Raw genomic sequence first — 14,258 nt, forward strand, 5'->3', positions numbered from 1 at the left:
TGCAATCTATTGGGACTTCGGGAAAAAAGGGTCATCTAAACCTATATCTTCTCTCCAACCTGCAATACTATCTTTCCAAGGGTCAACAAAAAATCCTTCTTGTGGGCTACAGCGATATACATACTGTTTACATGTTTTATGTGGCAAGGGTTTTGGTAATGTTTTGGAAATCTTAGAACCCATTTTCCAACACCAGAGCAAGAGGTCGCTGTTGAGTGTACTTGTAAATCAGGAACACAATATAAGGCTGTACGAGAACAAGGTCTCATCAATACCTGACAATTGTGTTACGAGGTCTAATGCCTTAATGCAAGAATAACACTCAATTGAATTTGAATGCAATAAATAGTAAGGATAAAGCAAAAACTGAAGGTCCCAACAATACCCTCAGCAGCTCTGCGAATGTTTCTTAATATCCTCACATTTATTGTGCACAATTTTTTTAGGGTTAATAGATTTAGCAGCACATTACATAACAAGTAAAGTGATAGCAATAAATCAAGACAATTGACGGGCTGTCTCGGATCGAGGGTCTCAGCAAAACCTTATCAACTGACAGAGGTATTCCTTAATATAGCGATCACTTTACATAAAGTAATAAAACAAATGATAAACAACAGAAATACGTGAAATACCTTTCAAAATTGCAGTAAGACAAAAACACATACAACAATTCTATAGTGTTGAAATGAATAGATAAAAGGGGAAAGAGAATAAGTTGTGTGAGGTAGAATTTATACCTTTAATGGTACATTAATGCATGGAGAGACAACACAGTCAGAAAAAAATGATCTCCAGCAACCCCTGGCTTACTCTTAAGTCCTAGGGCTAACTGAACCGTCTCTACCTTGAGACCACCCCTGGCTTACTCTTAAGTCCTAGGGCTAACTGAACCGTCTCTACCTTGAGACCATCCCTGGCTTACTCTTAAGTCCTAGGGCTAACCGAACCGTCTCTACCTTGAGACCATTTAAGCTACAACTTTGTTATACACCCCTCAGGCGGGGAAACGGTTTTTGGAAATAGTGGAGGGCAAGGAAAAAATCGTCTTTTCAGACAGACATTCTACTTACCGCTCCAAATGCTATTTCCAGCCGATCCCACTTCTGACACCAACTGAAAGGGCAATAACTGGAACCGTTCTATTTAGAACTTGTAGCTACGAGTGCACTCGCTTTGAACCGTCACTGGTAGATCATCTGTGATTGTCTCTCCAGGCACGCAGATCTGGGAGTTTGTATGAAACAGACCAACAAGTAGGTAAGTCAGAAACAAACTCAGTTTATTTAAGATTCGGTAAGAGAATTTATAAGGTATAGGACAAAGACATTCCATTGTGATGATGAGAAAAGCATCATTATAATGACGAAAAATACATCGTATTATGGAAAAAATAGACTACGTGGAGAAAACATAATTAATGTGGCTTATCAGTGATATGCACCAGGACCGTCCTTGAAGCACAGAATGTTTTGTCTTTAAACATTCATGTTGCTACAAAAGCTTATCAATGATATGTACCAGGAGAAGTATCTAACTGAAGGTTACTGTGACCAAGTCTGAACCAAGTATTTGCACACACTGCAAATAGTCCAACAGTGTTAACCCTGTATGATACATAAATGTGTTAGCCTTATGTTTAGCTATATATGGTCCATCAATTCGTATTCCAGCCTTTTATTTAAATCAATGCATCGTTGTTATGGTAATTTGTATCCTAGCAGCCAGATGGCTCCAATTGCAATCTGGAGAGCTGCTGAATAAAAAGCTAAATAATGCAAAAACTACAAATAATAAAAGATGAAAACCAATTGCAAATTGTCTCAGAATATCACTTTGTACATCATTATAAATGTCAAGAGTCAAGAGTGAGTTTATTGTCATTTCATCCATAAACGTTTGTACAGTACACAGTGAAACGAAACAACGTTCCTCTAGGACCATGGTGCTACACAACACAACATAGATGTACAGGACAACAGACAAAAAGTGCAAGTGCAAAAATATGCAACTCCTGCAAGACAGGACAATACAGTTAATTTAAATGTTAACTTAAAGGTGAACAAGCCCTTTGTGTAAGGTCACACCTGGAGATTCAGAAGATTTAGTCGCCCGGCAACTAATCTCCCTGAATGGCTTCCGCCTGTTTTCCGCCTGCTAGAATGAGAAATCGCCTGCGGCATGGCACTCGCGGTGCTTCGTTTTCTGAAGTCGCCCGAAGTTTCCATATGAGATTAGTCGCCCCAAAGAAGAGGAGGCGATTAGTCGCCGGGCGACTAAAGCTCCATGAATCTCCAGGTGTGACCTTACCCTTTAAGTACAGAGCAGTGTTGTCTGTATGAATTGCTGATATGGAACATGGAATGTTCCTTATAAAGCAGTAATGGACTAGATATCCTTGAAGAATGTGCAGAGTAGAAGTAGAAGCTTTGCAACACATCCCAGAAATCTATATTACTATTATTTATAGTGATACAGATAGTAGTTTCAGCATTGAGTTCTGTGCTGACTCCCTGAGCATTCTGTTGCCTCTGCTCATATCCCCCTATATCGGCTGTAATATACAGGCAGTGAAACAGTTATGTCTGACTGTAACCGAAATGTTACTGGCTCCTTAAATCGGCCCCATAAATGCTAAAATGAAAACTATTTTTTTATTCAAATACATTTATTTAGTTATATATATATATATATATATATATATATATATATATATATATATATATATATATATATTGATGCGGTAAAAAAAAGTCTTTACAGACATTTACTAACTGAAGACAAAAAAATGAGAGCTTGGGATAATGGCATCCATTCAATCGAAGAGACAAGTTGAATCGTAGTCAGCAACTGGAAATTATGACAGCACTATTGTCTCTTGACATAGATTCCATATTATATGGCAGTAACAGGGCTAAATAACATCATAACTCTTTCGACTCTCCAACTATAAAACATCTATTTCATCCTCCACAAAAGTAACCAAGTCCTGCTTGGACTTAAAACCATTGAATATTATAACAAATACATGGTACAGGCTATATTACAACTGATATTTTATTAAAAAACAAACAAAAGTTTGAACATATTTTTTAATATTTTTTTGTCTTGGATAGGGGTGCACAAACATGGCCCCTGGGCCGATTTCAGGGAAGGAATAAAAATCAACACTGGCATGCAACATTCCCAGCAGTTCTCCATGACTAGAATATTGTTAAAGAGATACTGACATCAGAAAATAACCTTTTTTATTATCTATCATAACATGGTCTTTGAATGCTATTTATAATTTTGCCATAAAAGTATTTGCCTGATGCTTTTACATTACATTTCTTACTACCCTGTTCCTCTATGGGGAGGCTGCCAAATTTGTGCAGCAGGAGTCCGTTAGCATTAGAAACTCTAACTAACAGTTTAAGAAGGGACAGTCAGGTTGGCAAAACAGTCAGGTTTAGAAACTTCAAGTAACAAATACTTACAAAAGCAGAACTATCAGCGAAAAACCATCAACATGAGCTACTGGGTTTGCCAAATGAACAACAGGAACGTGTGGGCTTGTCTGAGCCCAGGCTTATTTCCAGTCAGAGTGGACATTATTCTGTGGTACTATAGAGTTCAGGCAAACATCCAGTTAGCATAAGAAATATGGGGCCTTATTTATAAACAGAAACAAGTTCTAATTCAATGGTCTTTGGGGAAGCACAAATGCTTATTCTGAAAGTATTCTATAATAGTTTGGGAAAGGACCCCTTGTATTGATTATTTGGTTGTTTTTCTATATAATTTTGTATATTTGATAGCCTACCACCAATTATTTTACAGCGCTGTGGAATATGTCTTCATGTATATCAATATCACAATGAAAATTACAAGGGAATCGTAAAATGTTCCTGAAATCACAATTTACAGAATGTTTCAACCAGCAGTAACCTTTTGTTGATTTGAATGTAACTCAAATGGCAAAAAAAACCTAGGCTAGCACAGAAAAGAGATTTTTGCCCAAATTCATCTAATTCTTCCATTGTAGCAGTTTATAAACAGGGCCCTGAAATGCTTTCGTATACGGTGCTCCTTTGCATTCATATGCTGAGTGAGTTGTTTTCTATTACAAAAGCGAGTCAAATAAAACACCGGGAGCACTTGTCTGGCTCCTATTTCCATGTTACTCTGGCTTCTAATTCATGGTTTTGATGGCTTTTAGATTGTTGGTATTAGGTGGCCAACATTTATATAGGATGGAATCTAAACCTGAAACACAGCCAAGGTACTCTAATGTGTAAATACAAGTTTGAAACAAATCCTCCTTGTACTATACATGATCTAAATGCTTTGTTCAGTTCTACTGTAGTGAGACTATGTTCTAATCTGTACAAGTATCTAAATAGCCTTATTAGGTTCCTAAAAAAACTTGCCAAAGGCAATAAAACATGGAAATTTCTGCCATTCTGCCTGCTGCATTTTTATTATCCCAAAAACATGTCAAAGAAATGCCGCAGAATAACCTCCAATGACAGGGGAAATGCTACTGGTGCTAATTAAGTCATTCTTGTTAGGTTGAAAAAAAGACATCCATCAATCCATCAAGTTCAACCTTTAATGTCTATATAAAACCATCAGAAGCCTCTCTAATTTGCCTCAGAGGGGAAAAAATTCCTTCCTGACTCCAAAATGGCATTCGGACTAGTCCCTGGATCAACTTGGACTATGAGCTATCTCCCATAACCCTGTATTCCCTCACTTGCTAAAAAGCCATCCAACCCCTTCTTAAAGCTATCTAATGTATCAGCCTGTACAACTGATTCAGGGAGAGAATTCCACATCTTCAAAACTCTCACTGTAAAAAACCCCTTCTGAATATTTAGGTGAAACCTCTTTTCTTCTAATCGGAATGGGTGACCTTGTGTCAGCTGGAAAGACCTACTGGTAAATAAAGCATTAGAGAGATTATTATATGATCTCCTTATATAGTGAATAAAGTACCCCCTCTTGTAAAATATAAGGATATTATAAGTTACCGAGGAGTTTCATGACCATATAAAAACACGAGGCCGAAGGCCGAGTGTTTTTATACAGGTCATGGAACTCCGAGGTAACTTCTAATATCCTCATATTTTGCAAATGGGGGTACTTTATTAATTATAATACACAAATTTCAATGAGTCATGTGACAGAAATGACATCAGAACTCACCGTTTATAACTGATGACATCAGAACTCACCGTTTATAAGGATATAATTTACAGGATATTCATGGCTTTTGTGTATTATATATTTATATCTACATAGTTATCATATCTCCCCTTAAGCTCTTCTCCAGCATGAACATCCCCAATTTGGCCAGTCTTTCCTCATAGCTAAGATTTTCCATACCTTTTACCAGCTTAGTTGCCCTTCTCTGTACCCTCTCTAATACAATAATGTCCTGTTTGAGTGATGGAGACCAAAACTGTACGGCATATTCTAGATGGGGCCTTACAAGTGGAAGAATGACCCCCTCCTCCCTTGACTCTATGCCCCTTTTAATACAGCTCAAGACTTTATTTGCCCTTGATGCTGCCGACTGGCATTGCTTGCTACAGCCAAGTTTATCATTTACAAGGACTCCAAGGTCCTTTACCATAATGGATTTGCCTAGTTCAGTCCCATTAAGGGTATAAGTGGCTTGGATATTTTTACATCTCAGGTGCATGACTTTACATTTATCAACATTGAATCTCATTTACCACTTAGCTGCCCAGATTGCCAGTTTGTCAAGATCATGTTGCAAGGATGCCACATTCTGGATGGAATTAATTGGGCTGGATAGTTTTGTGTCATCTGCAAACACTGATACATTACTTACAACAGCCTCCCCTAAGTCATTAATGAGTAAGTTAAATAAAAGTGGACCCAATACCGAGCCCTGACCGACCCCACTAAGAACCTTACTCCAAGTAGAGAATGTCCCATTAACAACCACCCTCTGTACCCGATCCTGTAGCCAGTTTCCTATCCATGATCCATAGCCAGTTTCATTAAGCCTAACAGACCTTAGTTTAGAAAGCAGTCGTTTGTGGGGCACGGTATCAAACGCTTTGGCAAAATCCAAATAGATCACATCTACTGCCCCCCACTGTCCAGCATCTTACTTTCCTCATCATAAAAAGCAACCAAATTTGTCTGACATGACCTATCCTTCATAAAGCCATGCTGATTGCTGCTCATAATGCCATTCACTAGGACAAAATTTTGAATGTGATCCCTTAACAAGCCTTCCACTAATTTGCCCACCACAGATATCAAATTTACTGGCCTATAATTGCCAGGCTGAGATCGTAATCCCTTTTTAAATATTGGAATAACATCAGCTTTTCTCCAATCCTAAAACTGAACTAAGCTCTCTTAGAAACCGGGGGTGTATGCCATCAGGCCCTGGAGCCTTGCTTACATTCATTGAGTCAGCCACTGATTAGATTAAGCTGAGCCATCAGTGCAGCTATAAAGTGAGCCAGACAGACTCCTCTATTGTATACACTGAAGAAAAGAACTGATTTAACACATTTGCCTTTTCTGTATCTGTTACAACCATACTGGTACCATTATTTAATGGAGCAACACTCTCAACCTGCATCTTTTTACTATTAATATATTTAAAAAACTTTTTAGGGTTAGTTTTCACCTCCACTGCAATTAACTCTTCATTTCCTTTCTTTGCCTTCCGGATTGCTGTTTTACAACATTTATTACAGTGTTTACATTAAATGCAGCTTCTGTCCCAACAGATTTGTAGTTTTTAAATGCCTTTCTCTTCTTTTCTGTATTAAGCCACATCGGATGATTCTTAGAGCTTCTACATTTACTCCTTAAAGGGATACTGTCATGGAAAAAAATTTTTTCAAAATGAATCAGTTAATAGTGCTGCTCCAGCAGAATTCTGCACTGAAATCCATTTCTCAAAAGAGCAAACAGATTTTTTTATATTCAATTTTGAAATCTGACATGGGGCTAGACATTTTGTCAATTTCCCAGCTGCCCCTGGTCATGTGACTTGTGCCTGCACTTTAGGAGAGAAATGCTTTCTGGCAGGCTGCTGTTTTTCCTTCTCAATGTAACTGAATGTTTCTCAGTGGGACATGGGTTTTTACTATTGAGTGTTGTTCTTAGATCTACCAGGCAGCTGTTATCTTGTGTTAGGGAGCTGTTATCTGGTTACCTTTCCATTGTTCTTTTGTTTGGCTGCTGGGGGGGAAAAGGGAGGGGGGTGATATCACTCCGACTTGCAGTACAGCAGTACATGACATGACTTGGGGCAGCTGGGAAATTGACAAGCCTATGTCTAGCCCCATGTCAGATTTCAAAATTGAATATAAAAAAAATCTGTTTGCTCTTTTGAGAAATGGATTTCAGTGCAGAATTCTGCTAGAGCAGCACTATTGACTGATTCATTTTTTTCCCATGACAGTATCCCTTTAACAGTACCCCCAGCCAAATCTCCTCCACCATTTTCCCTTTCTTTGCCCACTATCTCATCTAATCTGTCTTCCACTGAATCTTTTACTAAATCCCCCCCCCACGCCTAGTTTAAAATCTCCTCCAACCGTCTAACCAGAAAGGCTACTAATAAATGTTTTTCTAATCTTACTTTTGTATTTGTCTATGTAGTGCTTGCCAAATTGTGGGGCAGCCCAGAGGGGTCTGTGAGTGGGGTATATAAGAGGGCTTGGCAAAAAAAAATGTGATTTGCTGTATAACTATTCCAGTAGCTGCAATAGGGGTTACTGGCTTTGCCTGCAGCTGCACTCCTGCATAAGGCTCTATTGCTTTCTATTGTCTAGTTGATCTTCTTTATGATTTGCCCTCTACAAAGGACAATTAAGTAAGATCATTTCAGAATTCAGTGTTCTGTGAATAATGTCCATGGGCAAAAAAAGAAAGAACTGCTAAAAACAAAAGCTATTTCAATAGATTTTTTTGTTGAATACACAGTCAAACCTTTTATCTGAGGTTAGTGCTGCTCAAAACTGTATCTTCATATACACCAGTCCCAAATCTCTTACACGTATAGAAATCTGGTGTTGATTTAGGAATGTATCTACTAAATTACATCAATGCAGATACCAACAGTAAACAAACAGCAATTAGCTGTGACCTATTCGTCGTCGTAAAATGAAAGAAAAGATGGTTGCTATAGATAAGTGAAATTGAGCAATTTAGCAACAGTATGTTGGGAAATTCATTTATTAAGATTTATGTGAGCTCACTGGTTTCTTGCCAATATCAAAGCATGCAAAATAAATAGTAAATAACTTTGCTCTCCTGTAGAAGAGACCTGTGAGTATATGGCAGTGACTCTCTCCAACAACTGCTAGACTACACACGCTGATAATATAAAACAAATTCCCTGTTGAGTAGCAATGAGTAGAACTACCATTCATTCCAGATAATTTAAGGTTTTTTTTTTTTATAATGGCACTTCCCATAATTGCGTTTGAAATTAAAGTTTTGCGTAATGCAGCTCAATCAGTAACGACAAACAAAGAACAAAGAACAAAGAACCAGTGTTTATAAACTACTTTTTTTTTCTTGCTTTGAGAAACTGTGCATTACATGGGGTCTTTTCCACATAACTGTCAAGTGTAAGGGGAACATATTATTACCACAACCTGAATTCAAACCAAAAGTTCCAGTTCCCTACAAAGGAATACATTCAAATGAAACACTTAAACTTATTGCTTCACACACATGTGCATTTACCCTATGCTCAAGAATAGCATTGTGGGAAATGTTGGAGATTTTGAAAAGTGGGGAGATGCAGCCTAAAAGGCTTTATATGTCTCTCGTTAAGAAGTATTTTCTGAAACTGAATTATCCTTTAGTGGGCTAAAATCTGTTTGAAATTATATTTAAAGGCAACTTCAGAGCATAAAAAAAGGGAGAGGAGGATCTACATTTGGGGTGGCAGTAAGGCATAATGGAGGTCCTTCAGCACAAAAATGCTAACTTGAAATAAACTGCACTGAAACATGATGAAAAGGACACAAGTAGAAGACTAGGTTAAAGGCATACCACGCTTTGAGACAAAGACTACCAACCGGCAGGTCTAAGCTGTTGCTGAACTAAAACGCATACCACAGGGGTAACTGTAGTTCACGAACAGCTGGACTGCTGTGGTTGGATTTCCCTGTTCCAGAACATGAAGGCCAAACCCATACTAGTGCTTTATAAGTCCAGCTCTAGGTCCTCTATCTCATCTTCTAAAGCTTTCCTCCTGGCCAGTTTTTCGAGTTGCTCTTTGGATGGCTGTATGATCTCCCCACAGTCTATTTTCTGTTGTAATTCCTCCACCTGACGAAGCTTTTTGCGTAGGTTCTTTATTTTCTTGGCCTTCTCTGCTGCAGAGTTGTCACTGCTTGCTGAGCCATTCTTATGTGCTGATGTCACATTCTTTTGCACAGGGGTATCTGAAATGTTAACCCTCTCCAGATCTTGTCGTGTTTCTTCCACCTGCTCGCGTTCCCCTTTCTCTTGTTTCCTTTTCTCTTTGCGCTTCAAGTTCCTCTTGGCTGTTTTGGACAAGCTGGCGTCAGCATCAGGCTTTGAAGGCTGGGCTTGGCCTGTAGTGCCATCGGCTTCACAAAGACCAGGAGGCAGAGAAGGTTTGCTTTTGAAGAACTTGACATATTTATTTTCATACCTGTAAGAAATGAAACAGGACAGAATCTTCAGCCTGTGCAACTTCCAGGGTATTTTGTCACTATGATTATTCTGATTTAATGAAGGTGCCGCAATGTTTACTGAAAGCATCAGAGGCGCTTCTAAACTGTTTTCTCTCGATTCTCATAATACATTGTTATAATGGGTGGCCCAGCTTTGTAGTCTGTGCTCCTCTACTTCATGCTTTTATATCAGGGATCATGTATTGCTTGGTTATCCTGAGAGCAATGGACTTTGTGCTTGGTAAGCCCATCATATGGACTTTATAATAGCAAAAAACACTTTTTCCTCATATTTCTAAAGATTGATTGATCTGATGTGATTCTAAACTGATTGGGATGTTTTAAATTTAAAGGGACATGAACGATTCAGAGAAACACACTATGTCAAAGTATTATCTATTAGCAAACTACTTGCACTCCATTCTAGAAATGCAAAGAGCTGCATCTCAGGGGACTACCCATGGAGCAACGTTGGTTCTGAATTTCACAGCAATAGTGAAGCAGCAACACTCTCCTCCTGTAGTAACTGTACTGGCATATCATATGGTTAGAGAGTGGAGAGAGATTGATTTAACATTCTAAGGAAGAAAGCTTTCTTTTGTGGAACACTGGAAATGGCTTTAGATTGGTTGTTCCACCTTCCCCATGATTAACAAAAAACGAATCAAGAAATATTTTAGCAAATGGTTTCACCCGATGGACATGTGTCCTGGAAGGAACAAGGGGAGTAACTGTACTGCACAGAAACAGGCCAAAAAAAAGATAACGTGACTAATCTTTTCAGGATGGAAATACATGAATTAATTGAAGAGGAAACTCAAACACCCGTTGTGTAAATAATAAGGCTCGCTCGGTGCCCAGTGATTGGAGGATATGGAAAGCTCCCAATGTACTGTATAGAAAAGAACCACACTGGCACACGAGACTTGTGTCTGCAGGGCAGGCCCTTGCTAAAATTTTACTGCAGTGGTACAACATTTCGGGGGTCCGCCGAACAAAGGGGCGGAGCCCAAGAAACGTTGCACCACCGCAGTAAAACTTTTGCAAGGGCTTGCCCTGCAGACACAAGTCTCGTGTGCCGGTCTGGTTCTTTTCTATACAATACATGAGTTAAACCAACATGTAAAGCACAGAAACCTGATACAGATCCTTCTAAAGTATACGATAACATTTTTAATGAGAAATACATACACTGGTACTTCTTCTTGGGGCACATATCCCTCCTTCACTTTTCTCTGCTTCCTCCAGGAACCGTCTGGTCGCTGAGTGGATGCTATGTACTTCCCTAAAAACAGAAAACAGTCTTAGAGTCTCAGTTTCATGTTCCTGGAGCAGCCTAAACAATCTGAGAATGACAGCTATCTAGTTTGCACAATTATACGTGTGTTATGGCTGGTGAAAACCCCCTAGGTACATGTTCAGCTGAACATATTAACACTTATTTGGGAAAGCTTTTTTGGGCTGCATATCTTCTGTAAGTCATGGAGCCAAATAGTTCTTCACCACAGCAAAACGATGCATCTCCATCATACACTATGGTGAAACAGTGACCTCAAGTGGCCAAGTCATATATACATTTTGATAAGTTGGTTTCCCTAAGTGAACACTCTTGAACTTGGCCTCTGACAGGAATTTTGTCATAATAGTAGCCCTGTGAGTCATAAGTTGACATGAAACCCCTTCAGGGGCTAATGCCACACAGGGCTGTTAATAGACCGTCCCTTACAGCCCCTCCGCTGGCATCTGCTCACATATATCTGTACCCAGAGGCATTGTATCGGCCTGGGTGCAGACATATGAAGCGGATTTTGGCACAGAAATGAGTGAGTGTACATTTTGATGCAGAAATCCGCTCAGTGTGTTTGAACCCCGGCCAACAAGCGTCTCTGGGTGCAGACACACAAGTGAATGGAGGCCAGCATACCAGCTGATTCAGCCCCATGTAGCTGAAATTCCAGTTAGTTAGGGTAAGATTTGTGGTGAATGAATCGTTTCTGAATGAGATATTCCAGAATCCCCAGACTCATGCAATAATTTCCTATCCTAATTAAAGAATGTTGACTGGAGAAGACAAAGTTACTCTAGTTACAAGACGATTTAAAGGGGAACTCCGCACAAACACAACGTAAGTTTTTTTTAAACTTTGTTTTTCAAGCAACTTTGCAATATACATTAAAAAATATGCAGACTTTTCATGATTTGTAATGGTTTGGAACAGTTCCCTAAGCCTAGCTCCCTGCTCTTTTGCTGATCTTTCTGACTACTTTGCTGAGCTGTCTGACTACTGTTACTTTGTATCAACAGCCAGCTGTCCTCAGCCTGCATCCTCCAAATCTCACAATTCCCTGCACATGTGATTTCAATAAGGAACAGAACATCGTAGTGCAATGCATTGTGGGTTATGTAGTTCCTGCATGCTGTCTGTAAACTGTGGAGAAGTTGTTACAATTTGTAACATCAATGTTTAGTCCCTCCTTCCCTGCCAGGATTTTAAATGATGTAGAAAGAGAACTGTTAAAGGGCACTTGTTGGGTAAAAATGTTATCCCCATCCAAAGGTAATAGAGCCCGCATTCCGGTTGGGGATAACATTAGTTTGTTTTTTTTAAAATAAAATGCTCCCCGCCAGCGCTACGCTACCCCCACAGGGAGGGAGCTCCCGGTGCGAGCAACCATGTTTTGTCACTTGCATGTGCATAACGAGCAATTCATGGCACATTTTCATTACACACATGCGAGTGACCGGACATGCCCTCTCCCTCCCTGTGCGAGTAGCATAGCACTAATGGGGGACTTTTTTTTTTTTTTTTAAAAACCACTTATCTGCAACTGGTATTATTAGCCCGCACCTTTGGTTGAGGATAACATTTTTACCCAACTGGTGCCTTTTAACCAGCTGGATTGCAGCATAGAAAACGGCATTTATTCATACTTTTTGAATAACCAGGTAACTGTGATGGATATATTAGGGCTTTCAGTGTTATGTGTCGGCTCTATCAAATTTTGGTTTGGAAGCCGGAGTTCCCCTTTAAAGTTTGTTGATGCAGCAGCTCCACATTAACCATTTCAAATGTCCTATTTTCAGAGACAGGTTTCCATTTTGTCTTCCTGTAGAGAGGCGGCATTTGAGCCTCGTTTAATCTCCCTGTGTAAGATCTAAACTCATTGCATTGTACATAGGGATACTCTATGTAAACATGTGCCCTGTTGTCGGATGTCACTTTGAATGAGGGCTCCCTTGGACACACAGCTGTCTTTATTATAGAAACTAAAGTGCTGCTTCCACAGTAACAAATAGTAATAAACATTTCTAAAGGGTTACTGGTCCTTTTTAACTATGCAGCTACAGTAGAGAATACTAAGCACAGGATGATTTGATGCCCCACTGCAGAGGGATAATAAGAGCGGTTCTTGGGATAATGATTTGGGGGGGGGGGGTGAGGGTACATACCACAGAATTATTGGGGGACTGGGAGTACAATGAGCAAGGGACTGGAGAGAATGGAGACTGAAAGGGCAAGAGAATAGCTGGGAGAGTGCGGGAAAGCGCAAACTGGCAGCGAGTGGGCACGTTCCATTGAGTAGAAATGGGCCGCACGTATAGAGCGAGCTGGCGTGCGACACAAGCAACAAGTCGAGTCAATCACATAAACCAGGCAATGAACGTGCAAATCACACCGGACTATTCCGATGTGGACTGTTCCGATGTGGACTGTTCCAATGTGGACTGTTCCAATGTGAACTACTCAGATTAGTGAGGGGTATATAGTGTATGACACGAGGCGCTGAGCTGAAGGGACAATAGGGTGCCACACTCACTGATTTGGGCGCGCATTACCTATGTAACTCAGCCCCAGTATTTAGCACACAGGTACTCGCGCTGTAAGACACGAGCCTCTCAGCCGAGTTGCTTCACTCACCGGAGTCATCGGAAACATAAGGAGCCGCCATCTTGGTCCGCTAACCTCATTCACTTCCGCCACTAATTTTCTACGTCATAAAGGGGTCGGAAGACTTGTTACACGGGCAGAGGGAGGCCGCTCGAGGTTGGTGTTCTTGCCTATACCCATGTAAAGTGCTGGTCTCATAGGCTACACGCTGGAGTCTGCAGGTTCATTGTTTTAATCTTTAAAATAAGGCCTTGATGTATTTATGAGTCAAATACGCTGGTGAAATCTTTCTTAAAGGAACAGAAAAAACTATTTTTGTAATGTCTAACCCGCCCCAACAGCTATAGTAGTAGCTAAGGCTTACTTCCCATTGGATTTTTTTTTTAAAATCTTCAGCTTGAATTTGACTTTCAAAGTGCCACGCCCCTTTCTGTGGCCACACACCCTAATTACCATGTTCATTTTATAACTTTTGGCAGGTTATGAAAGTTTGAAAATAATTCTCCTTACCTAAACTGTTTTTTTTTTGAGCCTCAAAATTGTTACAAAGTATCTTATTTGCACCTGTTAGCTGTTCTGTGCTCTCTGCCAAAAGCCAATTAAGTTAGAAACTTTGGTTTTTTTTCTGGCTGTTCAGTGCAGAGAAAATAGGGACTTTCCAGTACAAATGAGGG

The 14,258-nt window shown here is 39.8% G+C and overlaps 1 protein-coding gene across 1 annotated transcript; it reads right to left on the reverse strand.

Annotated features, from left to right (window-relative positions):
• Positions 1–8,535: 8,535 nt before the first annotated feature.
• On the reverse strand, positions 8,536–13,666 carry pym1.L (PYM homolog 1, exon junction complex associated factor L homeolog). Its single transcript, NM_001094530.1, is given in 3 exon segments — positions 8,536–9,673; positions 10,887–10,980; positions 13,615–13,666. Coding segments are annotated over 3 exon segments (600 nt in total). The 5' UTR covers positions 13,646–13,666; the 3' UTR covers positions 8,536–9,198.
• Positions 13,667–14,258: the final 592 nt, after the last annotated feature.

This window comes from Xenopus laevis, chromosome 2L (assembly GCF_017654675.1).
Source record: "Xenopus laevis strain J_2021 chromosome 2L, Xenopus_laevis_v10.1, whole genome shotgun sequence".
Taxonomy (NCBI): domain Eukaryota; kingdom Metazoa; phylum Chordata; class Amphibia; order Anura; family Pipidae; genus Xenopus; species Xenopus laevis.